This window comes from Pararge aegeria, chromosome 12 (assembly GCF_905163445.1).
Source record: "Pararge aegeria chromosome 12, ilParAegt1.1, whole genome shotgun sequence".
Taxonomy (NCBI): Eukaryota; Metazoa; Arthropoda; class Insecta; order Lepidoptera; family Nymphalidae; genus Pararge; species Pararge aegeria.
Window position 1 is genome coordinate 3,368,305 of NC_053191.1, and position 16,703 is coordinate 3,385,007.

A 16,703-nucleotide genomic window follows, 5' to 3' on the forward strand; every position below is an offset into this window, starting at 1 on the left:
GACAGAAAAGATCGTGTGATTTACGCCTGACGCTAGCCTGTTGTGTGATACCTACGTAATCACCCTGTCGGTGCCGGTTTAATAGTAAGTATAATAGTAAATACTGAATAATTAAAAAAAAATAAAAGCATGCAGTCTTTTATAACTATTATTTTTATTAGAGCAAAATAATCTGTACCTACCTAAATGTCTGTAGAGAAATCGGGTAAAGATAATGGTTGGAAATTAAAATTAACATCATCGATAATCGACCATAGATCAAAATTATATAAATTAACAAAAATCTTATTTTGCTAGTTGAAAAATTGAATAATCATTTCAAATATACATACTTGACGTTTCAAAAGTGCTTATAAAGTAGGCCTACTTGAAATAAATGAATTTGAATTTGAAATTAGTATATTGTCATCGATCCTCAGTATATCTACAAAGATTGAACGGAAGCAGACCGTTTGAAGAGGTTCAAAAGAAGTCCAAAGAAGTCGGTTACAAACATACAAACATAAAACAAACAAACAGGTGAAGCTAATAAAAAGCGTGTACGATTTTATTAGCTTTACATTAACTTCGATGTGACGCATCTTTACAAATTAACCTAGTGTCCTTCGTCGCGTAGGGTTTTAAAAATAATTTTTAAACTGTGGGGCAAAGCTAGGGTTTACATAAATCGTTAGCTACACTAAGGGCAGGGGTCTTCTAGAGCACGTGTATTCTAGGGCCCCTCCGTGAAAACCGCCAGCCCGAGATTTTTCCATAGTGTTCCCAAAGGCGTGCGGAGTCCACCGATCCGCACTGGGCCAGCGTAATGGATTACGTTAAATTATTTTAACTTTATAATTATTATATGGATGGTCGAAATAAACAGGAATTACTTATTATTGCAAAATATATTTAACCTTTATTTTTACCCAGACTATTTACGGCCACCACGTTACTACCCATTTCTCGTCTAATCAAATAAAAATAGAACGACAAAATGGTAAACATATTATTGTCGTGATGCGCATTTGTCCTGAAGGTATGGTTCTGTATCTTTAAAAAAATTATGAAAAATGTTCTAGTACATGCGTGACGTATCACTGCAAGAATTGGTAGCGAGGTGCTTATGAGATTCCGCCTTTAATCCGTGGATCAAGAAAGCGAAAAAAAAACAAAGATTATTTTCATACAAACTTTATTTAAATCAAAAAATAAAGCCTACAATAATTCTTTACTTCAATAGGTATTAATATGTATAGTGTAAATTTGTTTCAGCTTTACCCATTTTCCTTTCCTACTGTTACCCTTATGTAACCACCGTATAATATTCTTCATCACAATCCTTCATTTAAGCCGGGTCTTCACGACGATGCATGCTCGATTATCAATCATCACAGAACATAGCAACCAAATGCATGTTTATTTTTATAACACTACAAGCCCTTGATTGCTATCTCACCTAAATGATGATGTCTTTACTAGAGGAGCCACCAATGGGTGACTTTTAAGGAACATATTCGAATTTGCTCGGTCGAGCACAACAAGATCGAGCATGCACGGACGTTGGGACTCAGCATTACATTTCGCTAGTACTCTCGTAACAATATAAACTTAACACTTCCATCACATCATTATTATTGCTGAACAAAGAAACTGGGTCTTTTATGATAATATTGTATGGGAATCTTTCAATAGATAATGTGACTTGATAATTGATTTCATCACAGCACTTCGTACGATTTTGCAGCTCTTTAAATTAATTTGAGTATAATCATTACTGTTGGGCAGATTTCCAGAGATTATTGGAAATAATAGAGAGACTACCGCGCCGCTTGTCTGGCGACCGTGATATGCCCGGTGGGCTAAACGTGCAGACATTTTTTAGCTTTTTCAAGGGAAACAAACAGTACACATAAGAGTAATGCCGTATTTTTATATCACATAAGCCAATGCACTTTCCATTTAAATGCTTATTCTTACGAGAAAGTTTATTTATTCTCCATAAGATGCTAACAATGCGGCTTTTTATAAATTAAAATAGAAAAAGTGTTCACGTCGAAATGGATGATATGTATAATACGGTGACCGTGTACACCGTATTATCGTGACTTGGCAGGGTAATTAAGCATATTTTCTTTATCAGATTATTTTTCACGTTTTACAATATGACCAACATACTGCGCAACAATTGCTTAGTGTATACACGGCTTAAGTGCCATATTGACAAATAAGATGAAATTGCAATCTTTTAGGTTGAAAATGTCATAAGATTAAATTTAGAACTTTGATTAATTAGTATTAATAAATACTATAACCTTTGGGGTAAATACTAACATGGAAATATAATATTAAAAAAGCTTAATTATAATTCTTCCTTTATCTGTCCTGATTTTTCTGTTGACCGACAATAAATAATTTGCCCGATCTGGGTGATGCCTCTTAGATAGGTCACCACTGAACACATATTTTTAATGACAAAGTACGATATGTCAAGAATAAATTATATTATATTTTTTTTTAATTTTGCTACAATAGAAAACTTTCCAAATATATTTTTTTTAAACTTTGTTAGTTAATTTTAAACATTACTATTCTATAAAGATTTGTTAATATCATGGTTACTCATGCAAAATTTTATAATGAATAATATAATCTGTTCAACTGAACGACTCCCATACACATTCGAGTGAAGTTGTGTGGAATTTACTAAAAACCTTAACATATATATCTTAACAAATTATATTATATAATCTTTTACACCTAAATTACACTTCATAAAATTTACTCTCAATAAAAATACATAATATCTCATTTTATCAAAGAACACACTTTTTTTTTACCTATGTTTTTGTTTAGTCGGTAACAAATGAGGCACGTTTATTACATTAGATTATATTATTTATAAACCTTACATACGTACATATATGTACAACCTTGGACATAAACAGTAAGAAATTTTACTTCTTACCTTTATAATATAATATTTGATATCATGTTTGATAACAGTTTAGTATTTATTATATTAAAATTAATTACTCAACAAAGTTGCAGTAGACAAACCGCTTTTGGTCTTTACGATAAATCAATGGTTCCGTGATCACAATAAATAGTTAAGGTGGAAACATAATCATAATACGCGACGCGAACCGATTACACGCGACATGTGTTGAGTCCTCTTTTCACAATCAACAAAGCTTCGACCGTAAAAAAATATGAAATAGTAACTAAGTATATAGTTTTAGTAACATATAAAAATCAAAGAGAAATTGGTAATCGCTTAAGATTTAAGAAAAAACTCAATGATTTCGACCAGTTTTTGTATTGGTAAAATAAGATAAGTAAAGTAAAAACTATTTCAAGTTTTTACCACATCACAATTAAAGAACGAAAAAGATTGATTTCACATATCACAACTAAGTCTTTATAGCATCTAAAAGAATAAAGATATTTGTATTTCTATTTCTGTGTAGTTTATTAATTCGCTGACTAACTCGATATGGGTCCAACTTTAAAAAAGTGTGTAATACCTATCTTAAGAAATCAATCCAATTCAAACACATAAATTGGTAACTCTCGGAGTGGCGTCGCGTTTTTAAAGTATGTTTCCAACCTTACTTTGACAATAACATAGAAAAGAGATGGTAATGTCACAGATAAAATATATAAGATTCAGTGTAAACATCATAAGTTAATAAAATAAGCACCAAGAGTTTTGTTGATGCGAACATATTTGAAGGCCAATTTTATTGCTAGACAGTTACAATTTTTTTTTTAATGGATTCAACCGATCCTATAGTTTAGCAGTCTTATCTCACGAAGACCACGATTCTAGTAGTGTAGGATACCAAAAACCGTATTTCTATGTGTTAACCTAAGTAAGCATTATTTGAATGGATGGAAAATAGCTGTTCTAAGAATATTTATTGCTACGAATAGTTTTATTTTAATTAACTATTGGAAATATTAAGTTCAAATAGATGAATTAGTTTATGGAGAAAAGAGCTCTAAGCGCCAGCTAGTTCATATAAAATTAGACTGATTTGCGTTTTTACAAAATTAGTTTTGGTCTGTAAATAAACAAAAGTTTATTCACGCGGTATATAAAAATTGTACTTACGCGGTGTGCCAAAAGGGTATTTACAGGTATTTCATTATTCATCATTATTCCTAAAGTGATAAATAAATATAATCGCATCGCATTTTGCGAGATCCTTTTGAATGTATCCTTTACCTTATTACTATTTTTATAAATTTATTTACGGTTGCAATTAAATTAAAGTTAAGTAAAGTAAAACTGTTACTAAGAATGATTTTAAAATTTTGATTTGCCATGCTGATGGTACCCCGTATTCAACCTTCATATTCATAAAAAACGTAGATCAAAGGCTAAAACTACTGAAGTGCAAGCTCAGGCAAAATGGTCTTCGTGGGAAAGAGATACTAAATCGCTCAATTGACGTAACAATATCTGTATTGAACTACCAAACTTAATAAAGTTTTAGGAAGTACATAAATAATTCCTTTCTTAAAAGAATAACTTCTGATTCTTAAAATTACGTTTGCATACAAAAAAATATTTTATGATTAATTTACACAACTATTTTGGTGACAACTGTACAAAAAATATTCTGCATATATGAATATATCTCCTATTCTTATCATTACTTATTTTTTTTAAGAAAAGCACTCTTGGTATTCTATAGTATTTATATTTTGGCTAAACTTGAATAATCGTTTCAATATGTGATTTTCCTATGTAGCCTCTGTGTCGACATGATCGCTATGAAAATCAAATTTTCACATTTCACGTTCGCCTAGAATTAAATGCATCACGACAGATGTTATAAATATAGTCAAAATAAATATTTGGGCAAATATTATACGCCTGGTCCACGCTTTTATTTCACTAGTTAACTATGCAATTTACTCGTTTGTACTATTGTTACCGTCATCTGCGACTCGTTCCTATACAAACTCATAGAAAAGGAAAAACAAGACATCCTCCGTGGATACCGCGAAGCAAAACATACGATTGCAGTATCTACCTACATACTATTAAATCCGCAGGTCTAGCGATAAAATAAAAAAAAACAACAACAGAAATTTAACCGTATACGACGCAGTCATCTTTGGATCTCTCGCGAGCGCAAGTCAAAGAGCACTCGCCAGTACTAGAAAGGCACCGTTGACACTCACAGGTAACAGCCGCGGCTACTTGCCGAGCCGGCGCCGGAGCCGGCTGCGCAGCGCCAGCGCCGGCGCCCACGGGCCCGACGCGCGCTTGCCCAGCCGCGCCAGCTTGGCGGCCGGCGGCGCGTCGGCGGCCCGCGCGCGCTTGACGGCGCGCGGCCCGGCCGGCGCGGCGGGCTCGTTGCGTGAACGCAGAGCTCGCGGCGCCGCCTCGCCCGTGGTGGAGTGCACCTCGGGCGAGCTATCGGCGCGGCGGCGCGGCGGCGGGCGCGGGGGCGGCGAGGGCGAGGCGCGCGCGGCGCAGGCGCGGCCGCGGCGGCGAGCGACGCCGAGGTTCTCCTTGGAGCGGCCCCGCGCCGCCGCCTCCCGCCGCGCCGCCGGGGCCCGTCGCGCCGGCCCCGGGGCGCGCAGCGAGTTTCCCGCGCTGCGACATTCCCGCGGCGCGCGCGTCGCCGCCGTCGCCTGCGAGCGTGTCGCTCGCCTCGCGTCGTCGCCGCCGTCGCCGTCGGGCGCGGGGTCTGGCGCGGGACGGCGCGGGGGCGCACGCGGCTCGGCGGGCGCGATGCGAACGAGCGCCGACGCGGGCGGCGGGCCCCGGCGCGAGAGGATAACGACGCGATCGAGCGGCGCGGTCGCGGGCGCGGTCGTAGGCGCGGCTACGGCGGGCGGCGGTGGGGTGGGGCGCGCGCGCGTAGCTGTGAGACGCGTGCGCGGGCGCTCGGGCTCGTGGTGCGAGCGCAGCACGCGGTCGTGGGTGGCGGGCAGAGCGCGCGCGTCACCGCGGAAGCGCCGCTGGCGCGAACGGGGCGGCGCTTCGGTGGGCGAGCTAGAGGACACCTCGTTGATCTGTATGCCGCCGTCCCCGGCGCCGGCGGGCGAGGCGGGCGCGGGCTCTTCGGGTGGCGGTTCGACGGCGGGCGCGGCGTCGCCGCCGGCCTCGGGCAACTCGGTGGCGGGCGGCGAGGCGGGCGCGGGCTCAGCACCGGGCGCCTCGGACTCGGGCGGCTGGCCGTGGATGATTTCCTCGTACACGTCGGAGAGCGTGTTGACGACGCGCGTCCGGTTGAGCAGGCGCGCCATGAAGAAGGACTCTGCGGGGTTGCCGTAGTTGGTGATGGCCTCGGCGTCGTCGGCGGCGTCGTCGCGCGGCTCGTCGCGGTGGCCCACGGAGAAGCGGCCGTCGAGCGAGGCGCAGGGCGGCAGGGGCGCTCGCTCGGCATCGTCGCTGGGCGCGGGCGCGGGGTAGGCAACCGATTTCTCGGCGTCCGAGTATCTGGTCATGATGGTGAGGCCGTTCTGCGGCAGGCGCCGCGCCGCGTCGGGGCGGGGCTCGTCCGGCGCGGCGGGCGCGGCGGGCGCGCAGGCGGCGGGCGCGGCGGGTGCGGCGGGCGCCAGCGGCGGCTTCTGCGCCGTGGTGCGCGAGCGCAGCACGGTGGCGCGCGGCGGGCCGGGCGGGTCGAGCATCAGCGTCACCACTGATGTGTTGTCGGCCCGCATTCGGGTGTTAGACCATCTGAAAATAAATAGAATCGTTTACTCAATCATCAATAAAAGCCAAAAAAAATAAATTAACAATAATTATATTTGGAAAGTACCTCTCTAGAGCGTGATCTACTAAGCTTTTGGAGGGGTTGAGCCAGTCGCGCGGCTGGTTCCCGCCTCCTACTAAAGCAGCTTCATTATGCTTCTCAGTGGCTTGAACTAAACTAACAGCACCCTCAGGAGATATCATATTCCATAAGCCGTCTGTACCGAATATAAGGCACCTGTGAAAAAAAAACATGTTTTTTTATAAATAAATTAAAAAGTTTACAAAAGGTAAAGGTACAGTTTGGCGGAAGATTTCGAACGACGAATTCATCTTGCATTCTAAAAACTATTTACTGTGTATGTGTATGTGACATGTACTTTTTTGGCCATGTACTAAATCAAATTAAATTACTTTATGTTTATATCTTTTGAATGGTTAATAATGGAACAGTAATAATTTATTATTATAGTAAAGTTAACAATACATTGCTTTACTTATTCCTAGAAGCTATACAGTTTATTTGAATAACTCTAGTTGGACTTTGTATTTATAGTATTAATATTATAAACTTTGTAATTTTTAACATACGCAATTAACATACCTAAACTTTGTAGGGTCAATAGTCAACACCCCAACATCTGGGTCTGGGCTGACAATAAACTCATCATTTTGGGGATTATAGCTCCACAGGTCTCCAAGTGACCGCGCCACTGCCAAGAAGGGAATCTCGTCCATTGGAGTATTCTTCTTTATTGGCCCCTTATGACCTGGGCGAGGTCTGTTCCACACCACCCGTGGAACTCCAGCTTTGGATATGACTTTACCGCCGCACCGCTGTATGCGTTCTATTTCTGCTGTTGATTCTGGTTTGTGATCCGAAGTTAAGGGTTTGGCCGCCCATTCCTCGGAATCTATAATATAATAAAACCTAAATGGATTTTTGAGAAAATAAAATTTCCTTCGTTTAACAGTTTGACGACCTCCCTGGCAACGGTGAGCGCTTTGAATTTAAGCAGGACGTCTCAGATTCCATTCTCTGCTCCGGTGGGAGGCTTTGGTTGTGGCTAGTTACCTCCCTGCCAACAAAGACGTGTTAAGCGACTTAGTGTTCCGGTGCGACGGTCGCGTAGAACCATAACAGGTTAGCCCGCTACCATCTTAAACTGCATCATCGCTAACCACCACCAGCTGAGATTGCAGTCAACTTGTAGAGAAATAAAAAAATTGAGGGTAGCTAATGCCCTCAGCTTATCGACAAATTAGCACTCATCTGTAATCTCCTGCTAGGGATATGGTACTTATATATTTTAATCCCATATCTACCCCTATCCAGTTTCTATGCTTGGTATGACCAAGAAGCTAAAACGCTTGTCACATTTTTGTCAGGTAACGTTCAGGTAACAGCTGAAGTACAATAGTACATTTTAGGAGATACAATAAATAATTAATTAGTATTTTACACAACAGTCGCGTAAACCTATCATCTAAAATGTAATGTTTTAAGTAAAGGTCTTCCTGAGAAATATTGATAGGCTTATTGCCTATTTCATTTTTGCATAATATGGTAAGAGGGTGTTTTTGTGTGTCCTGAAAACTTTGGTAACTTGCTTAGTATTGTTTGCTCAGCCATGTGAAAAACTAGTTTTTTAATTCTTATTGTAAAAGTATATATAGTTTTCAATAAAGGAATGATGCAATTTCTTGTTATATGTGCCACGATAAATCTTAAGTGAATGAGGGTCTTAGAAGTAACTCCTGAATTAGCAAGGGTTGTCGCATCTCTTGCGATTAATATATAATACGAAGTTTGCGATTATTATTAAAATAATCCCGAGTGCAGCGAGGGATTTAGGGGTGCCTAACAAAGGCAGTATTAAGCCTGAGTTAAATACTCTACCATTCATACCTCACAAAACCATAAAATCAAGGCTAGTATTTAATAAAAATATTTTAATCACACTTGCTACTAATGTGATCTTAATACATTAATATTAACTTAAGTAGCATGTATGCAGTGGCGTGCATAGAGGGTATGCACAGGGTATGCAGATGCTATAAAATGAAGAAAATCTCTGATAAGATTTATAAAAAACTTTAGGATATGCATCGTAAGAGTTATGGAAAGCCTACCATTAAGTATTTATAGCTCCTACTGAGGATTTTCTTCATTTTATATCATCTGCATACCCTGTGCATACCCTCTATGCACGCCACTGCATGTATGTGAACTAATTTTTAATTAAACCAGTTTTTTTTGTACTACCTAAAAAGAGTTTTGCATATGAACTAACTTGCAAATATTTTTAATATATAATTAATACATTGTACTTTAACAATGATACATAAACATCTAGTATTAACAAGCTAAATGTAGTGAAAACATTTTTTTTTTCCTAATGCAAATTGCTTACTTAAACCAAACCTAGTTTTGTATATATTTTATAAATACTACAAGGAATAGGATGGAATGGTTCTTACATATGGGCATGGTGATAACAAAAAAAAACATCCGGCTAAGTTTGTTGTGGGCTTCTTCTTAGACCAGGGTGCGTTTGGAACCCCATAGCTTTAGTTTTAAGTTGATGAATTTAGTTAGCTATCGCCATCAACTAACTTCTATGTTATATTTTACATGTAATGTACACACATAAGTGGCATATATGTGCCTATTTGAATAAAGAAATATTTGACTTTGACTTTGACATAGGACAGATCACCCGTCTGGCAATGGCAGGGGTCCTCTTATTAGATACAATAGCATATTGTTTTGTGTAGTATATCTTCCTTCCCCTTTTATAACAGTCATGATTCAGTGTGGTAATTTAAAAATTGCACAACTAATAACAGTTAATACATAAATTAATGAGTGTGCTGTTTAATTTGTTTATTATGTGTTGTCATTTAACAGTATGTATATGTTAATAGTAAAAATTAGGAATACAATCTTAGTGAAAATATTAAGGTTACATTTTTTTATGCTACTAGTGTACATTTTTTTATTGGTTATCACAGGATAGGTTCGGCGGTATTGTGGTAACAATACCACCAAACCACAATGCTGAGAGTGTTTTTTGCAAGAAAAATAATTGAATAGGGCTTGATTTACAAAACTTTCTCATAAAATGAATGTTCAATGTATTATCACTATACTATCACTACTTTTATGCTAACTTCAGCCTGGCAATCAGTGTGCTTGTACTTTTCTTGTTTTTGGATTATTTATTTTAATTTGGTAACTCTAATGCTCTTGTAAACTAACTGATATAAACCTGAAATGGCTCGTAACAATAAAAACCGAAAATGTGCTGTTCAATCATAAATAATAAAAGTGTGTGAATCAAAGAAATATGTTATAGTAATTTATTTGATAATATTCTTGTGTGTGTGCTCAATGTTACATTGAAGCAATATATTTCCTTATGATATTATACAATGAATTCAAGACAGGTCAAAACAACTTTTACTTACCATCCTTCTGGTAGCCCAGCACTATTGCAGAGTCACCAACATGACCAACATATATTTTACCACGCCGTATAAAAGCAACGCTGGCAGTTGTGCCCGCGGTGCTCGGCAACCCTGTTACAGTTTTTGGCCAATTCTCTGCAAAAACACAAGACAATATACTTATTTTTGTATTATGATGACTAAGACACGGGGAGGTATCTTTGCATCGTTTGAGTCCATACATGACTGGAGTGCATTGATAATGCAGTTGTATTTATATTAAAATACCCATCAACTCAATATCATGAACATTAAGTTGTGAATAAATATAAAATTTAAATTGTTTCTTTTAAAGTCTTTTCGTTTGTTTAAATCTTTTAAGTAAATAAATTATTAGCGTATTTGTCAAAATTGTAATAAATTTAATTATTATATCTGGCATATATGAATTTATAATTAATAGAAGTCTAATTATTTACCCACTTTATAGATTTACTGCAACAATTATCTTTTTACTCTATATACAGAGAATGAACCAGCAACATTATAACCAAAAAGTAAAAAAAGTTTGGCCAGCCTTGTTTTTAGTTTTAGAAAACAGATGACAATGAAGACATTCATATCAGGAATTGTAACATGACCAAGACTCCACTTCAGATCAGTCAAGTAAGATTGTGTGATTGTTCCCATAGCTAATTTAGTGGACTTCCTGTATGGATTCATTGCACTCTTGCCGATATAGTGTTTAACCTAGTAACCAATATCAATATTATCACTTACTAACTAAACATTGTTTTCAGTATTCGGTGATAATGTTTCATGGGTTTTTTCTACATAGTTATGAATAAGTATCTGCATTGCAATCAATATCAAAAATTAAACAATCGCATAAAAATTAAGCAATATTTTTTATTCAAGTGATATATTAAAAAATAGACATCAATTTATTCAGGATTATCTTCTACAAAGATTCATTGTTTGTTTAAGATTACCCTGAATTAGATTGGTGATAGCCTAGTGGCTAGGACTTCAGTTTCGAGTTTGAATCCCAGCATGAACCACAACTTTGCAAAAAGTTAGGTGCATTTCAAGCGATAAGAATATCATTTGCTTCAACAGTGTAAGAAAACAAGTTCTCTACAATGTTTTTAAAGGAGTGTGGAATCCACTAATCTGCACTTGGGCAGCGTGGTGTAATACAGCCTTAACTCTTCTCACTGTGTCCTGTAGTACGAGGTTAATGGTTTGATATGATGGTAATCCCACATAAATTGATGTTTTCCCACATAATTTGTTAATTAATTTAGATTGTTTTTTTTGAAAGTCATTTTTCAGTTAGACATTATTTAGGTAATAGGTAAAAATCTTCTGCCAATTGAAATGCATAGTAAACATTGCTTTGTTGCCGTCAAAGTTTCATTATTGTGAAAGGGCTAAAAATAGTTCTACATTCTCTGCAGGGGGCATTCTGATGACATTCATTAATTTAGAAGAGTTCTTTTAATTTAAAAATCCATTATCAAAAACTTAAAAACTTTTTGAACTATCTTTGTTTGTTTCCTGTTTCTACCTACTAAATGTTTTGCAATACTTGACCTTTATATTTTAGAGTTTTTGGTAAGAGGCAACATGATTCTGTGATTTAAAAAAACCTGAAACTGGTAAAACAGCTTTCACTTTGGCAAAATGTGGGAGGTTTCCCAAAACTTGTGTAATAGTACCCTAAGCAAGTACAACCGTAGATATTATCTAAAGAAGTTACAAAAACAAAACATCTAACCATTAGAATTCTTTTGTTGATTCAATGTCAAAGCACTCTAGAAAAAATGACTAGACATAACAAGGTCAACCGAAAAACTTTGTACAATCACTCGCCTATCCTTCAAACGAGTCGGGCATCCTTGCAAACTATTATTAAACTTACGAATCATTAAAAAATCCTGAATTGTTGACATTTACCTACTTCTTTCCACATGTTCAAGTGGGTCAACATGTAACCATTCCGAATTGCTTTTAGTACATCCTCGTCATTATCCGACCAAAACTGACGTTGCTTCACTATAGAGTCCATGAGATGCTCTTTTGCGAATGCTGCAGCTTCGCCTCCGCCGTGTCCGTCGTATATTCCAAAGAAGGCATACTCCAAATCGCGCTCATCTTCAGTTTGTTGATACGCAACGGAAAACAAGTCTTCCATATACTTTCTACCGCCTTGGCTACAGTGGCCAGTAACACGTAAATTAACGCCAATTGATGCAGGCATTGTAAAAACATAATATAAAGCTAACCACAAAATATTATTTTAGACGAACACAAACGTTTCCACATTTTGCATTTGCAATTACACGACTTGCGGACTGCGAGTGGATTAAAAGACAGTCGACTGACGACAGGTCACGTGGACATATTGATCATACGCGTGCCCACTTAGTTACGGCCAGAACCATGAGTGAGACAGAGATGACTATGTTTTTGTTAGCCATATCTTAGTTTGAAAACAAAAAGACGCCATCATGTTTTCCGCCATTTTTGCTTCACAGTCAAAAAACAAACTTTTGAAACAAACTTTCATTAAGATTTAAATAACTTGCTCCTGTTTTATCTCATACAAGGTAAAAAAAGATTTAAATTTATTTTATAGAATACTAAAGATTTTACACCATAAAGACATAAACATACTAAAAAAGTTGTTTTTTGACACGTTTACAGCACGGAAGTGTTTTAGACTGATGATAAAATCGCGTTCACAGAATGTGATAAAACAAAGCACGCGTTCATTATAAACGAAAACACAGACTAAATAGGTCTAGATTTGATTATGAAACTTGCGCTAGAGTCGCCAGTAGACTAGCATAGAATGACAGTGACTATGTCTGTCAAAGTGTAACGCACTCAACGCATCACAAATCACAATCCAATTAGAAATATATTTATTGAAATATTGATTCAAATAGGATTATCAACTGGTATTTTTATCTTCTCAAATAAACTATAACGCTAGAACTATATCAGAGTCTAACATGTAAAACTATTGCCTTATGTTTTCCTCAGGCGGAGAACAAAAAAGCTATTATTCATTTAATATAGCAAAAAATCTGAGACAAGTATCTTTTCTGTCTGGTGTGGGTTTATTTCGCATTTGAACAATTTTTAGAATTTTTAATAAAAATCTATAAATAAATGGCGCCAAACGGTCACGTAGCTGAAACGACGTCACAAGTTTATATATAAGTTAAATCTCACAATAAACAGAAGTTTATGCACAGCAGTGTAGCGCGTTAAAATATAGTTTTAGGGAATTTTATCAGATATATACATTTACAAACTATTTTTGATTATAAAAATGTTTGGAGAACTTTCCGAAACTCAACACTGTCTCACGCGATTATGATCTTTAAATCCACTGACTAGTGTGTGGAAACAGTCAAACAAGCAGCACGTGATCACGTGAACTGGTCTCAGAAAATGATTATTTATTAAGAATTCAAGAAATTTTATACTTTATTTTCTAGTTTGTGAAATGACATAATTTAGAAAAATTATAATTTCAAGAATAACACCAGTCATGTGTCGAGTCCAGAAATCAGCACAGGGCGTTGTGGACTACAGTCTAAACCCTTCTCAATGTGGGATGAGATCGGTGCCCTGTAGTGGGGATGAAGAAGTTATATTTTTTGAGTCATCAATTAACTTCATCCTTAAAATTGTAGTTGTAATTTAAATCTAGTCTAGTTTATAATATAAAGCAATATATATTTTTGTGAGTGATATTTAAGTAGGTAAATTTATATACCTACGTTTTTTGTAATCCATTTAACATCATCAATAGTGAAGATACATGCAGACAATGGCTGAGAGAGAAGAAGTAGCGTAGAATAGTCCACTACTGGAATATAAGCCTCTCCTGATGGGAGGGTTTGCCCATAAAAACCATGCTGGGCTGGTTTTGTGATCTCAGTAGATAGTAGCAGTAGCACAGAGGATGCTGCCCGTTGTCCTTTATATTCCTTCAGAAACCGCTTACACCACCCACAGGAAGAAGAGTGGTATGTATTCTCATCTACCATCATCACACAGCACATACAAACCTGACTTAAATAATCAAACAAAAGGAATATGTAAAACTTAAATTTGAGATACAATTGTTTTACAAAAAATATATATAACCTAATAACTTTTAATGTTAAAATGTAAAATAACTACATAAAACTAATGAAACTTATCGCCTTCAACAAATAAAACTTATTCTTCAGTAACTTCCCAAGGCTTTTCTGGTCTAAATCGATCCCATGGTTCAGGCTTCTTATAAACTTCCATTTCTTGTAGCTTGATCCCTCCTTTTTCAACTTCATTCAAGAACTTTTCAACCTTGCCTCCTTTTACTGCTTCAATATCACAATACATCTCCATAATGCCACATTCTAGACATCTTTGGGCAAACACTTTACCAAGATTCTTGTAAGCACATGTATCAGTTATACTGTAAAGCTGGTTACGGAGGGCCAATTCTGAAGTTTTAGCCTCAATAATGGGACCATTGACAAAGTGGATGACTTCTGCTTTCACTGTTCTATTTGTAGGTGTTAGTACTAATCTGTAAATAGAAAGTGTGTGTTATTTGTTTTAGTGATTTGAAGAACCAAAAAGAAAAAAAATTTAAACATTCATTTTATGCCATTTTCTTTTAAGTTATTGTTTATTTACTATATAATTTTATTACTAGCTGACCCATGCAACTTCGTTGCACCAAATTGGATATTACTGGAAAACAAATAAAATGTCATTTTCTAAAAATGAATCCTAGCTAATACCCGTAATAGCCCGATACCCCGTGTATACTAACTTTCATGAAAATTGTTGGAGCCGATTCAGAGATTCCTATTTTATATATATACAAGAATTACTTGTTTAAATATATACGATACATTTAGAAAATGATATGATTTTAAACACAGTTGTAATGCAGCTTTTAGAATTTCAGCCACCGTATTTGTTATTGTTTTTTTACCTATGTGCATTCCTTATTGTACACAACAGAAAATTGTAACTATCAGATTGCAAACATAAACACAATATAGGCAGGTTTAAAAAGAGGGATCATGATAGGTAAATATTGAAAGAATGTTATGTAGCTTTTGGGCCCATTGGCAAATGGTTTGATTGATTTCATTTAGATTATTATCCTATCCAATAAAACTAATAGAGGTGGTTAAGATTAAGCTGTTGTCACAGTGCAAATCAGTTGTTTGCATAATTTATCTCATCCTTATGGCTTCAGCCAAACAACTTAGATATGGTAACTGAATACATGTTTAATTATGTATTGGAAGTGCACTCCTTGAAATTGTTATATAAGTGTAACATTGTATTTGAAACACTAACTTGAATAAAATTTATAAAAATTTGGATGTTTGTGAATACAAAGATAAAAGACGCACTAAATTAAGTACTAAGCTTTATTTGGCAGTGGTATCAAAATATGAAGACGATAACAATATGTTATTTATGTAATGATTTAAAAAAAAAAATTGCTGGGAAAATGCTTACTTGTGCCAGAATTTTCGGCCAGGTTTTTCCAAGTGATATCCGTCGGGTTTTCGTGCGATTCGCAAACGCTCCAAATTTCTTGGATTTCTATTTACAAATACACCTGAGACCGAGGAGTTAAATCTCACCAGCTTCGGAATATAACCTTTATTTACATTCGAAAACATATTTAGTTTATAACCTATTCGAAATTCCACTCCGAATATTGCTTGTGAGATAATGAGATGCTTAAACAAGATAAAGATGTTGCAACCTTTCTCATTGAATCTAATTTTTATTTTAAAGTAAAAGATTTATTTTAAAACCAAAAAGCCGTAAATAAATAATTAAAACACAGAGTTATACGACACAGACCGAATTCCAGAGTTAAGAGATTAGATAAGGTCATTTATGGTCCATAAAATCAGTTTAGTAATTTTTCAACTGTCAGAAGCGTTTTATGTTTTCTGTTAAGAGTGTGCGGCAGACAATGCCCTTTAATATACTATTATAAGAAAAAGATAAGAAGAGTCAGTAGTGGCAGACCAATACGTCCACTGTCAAAATATGTTACTATCGAATTAATTCAATTCAATTCTTGTTTATGGCTTTTGTCTGTGCCAACTGGGCACAAGGTACTTCGCCAATGTCTTGTAGATGAAGAAGGCACGAAGGAGATTGATCGGTGAAACTAATGAAAAGTTAATTTTGAATTTGTACCAAGAAATAGTTGTTATTAGCTAGTTAGCTCTTTAACCTAAGGCAGCACAGACAACACATGCATATATATCTAACACGGATATTTTTTGTACATTACACTTTAATTTTATTACTTACTATATATTTACATAAAAATCTACAATAAGGACTGAAAACAAACATTAAAAAACATTTAACACTCAAAGGACGGGGGACTTTGGGAGGAAGAACGTCATAGAGGGGATAGGTAAGTTTGGGACAGTTAAAAATAATATGAGTTATAGTGCCCTCATCCAAGCCACACTCACAGATGGAGTTGTCCCTTATCCGG

General features: G+C 36.9%; 2 protein-coding genes across 2 annotated transcripts; both read right to left on the minus strand.

Annotated features, from left to right (window-relative positions):
- Positions 1 to 5,190: 5,190 nt before the first annotated feature.
- LOC120627894 lies at positions 5,191 to 12,785 on the minus strand. The gene is made up of 5 exons (XM_039896015.1): positions 12,107 to 12,785; positions 10,169 to 10,303; positions 7,302 to 7,611; positions 6,765 to 6,935; positions 5,191 to 6,682 (listed from the first exon to the last, which is right to left on the minus strand). The coding sequence occupies exons 1-5, from the start codon at positions 12,408 to 12,410 to the stop codon at positions 5,191 to 5,193; spliced, it is 2,412 nt and encodes an 803-aa protein (XP_039751949.1). The 5' UTR covers positions 12,411 to 12,785.
- A 1,521-nt stretch (positions 12,786 to 14,306) lies between these two features.
- On the minus strand, positions 14,307 to 16,226 carry LOC120627821 (39S ribosomal protein L18, mitochondrial). Its single transcript, XM_039895882.1, has 2 exons — positions 15,695 to 16,226; positions 14,307 to 14,741 (listed from the first exon to the last, which is right to left on the minus strand). The coding sequence occupies exons 1-2, from the start codon at positions 15,859 to 15,861 to the stop codon at positions 14,390 to 14,392; spliced, it is 519 nt and encodes a 172-aa protein (XP_039751816.1). The 5' UTR covers positions 15,862 to 16,226; the 3' UTR covers positions 14,307 to 14,389.
- Positions 16,227 to 16,703: the final 477 nt, after the last annotated feature.

Coding starts and splice junctions, on each gene's coding strand:
- LOC120627894 (XM_039896015.1), bottom strand. CDS start 12,410: ATGCCTGCATCAATTGGCGTTAATTTACGTGTTACTGGCCACTGTAGC. Junction 10,304..12,106: donor GAACATGTGGAAAGAAGTAG/GTAAATGTCAAC, acceptor GTGTTTTTGCAG/AGAATTGGCCAAAAACTGTA. Junction 6,936..7,301: donor ATTGACCCTACAAAGTTTAG/GTATGTTAATTG, acceptor TTTTTTTCACAG/GTGCCTTATATTCGGTACAG.
- LOC120627821 (XM_039895882.1), bottom strand. CDS start 15,861: ATGTTTTCGAATGTAAATAAAGGTTATATTCCGAAGCTGGTGAGATTT. Junction 14,742..15,694: donor GGCCGAAAATTCTGGCACAA/GTAAGCATTTTC, acceptor TTCTATTTACAG/ATTAGTACTAACACCTACAA.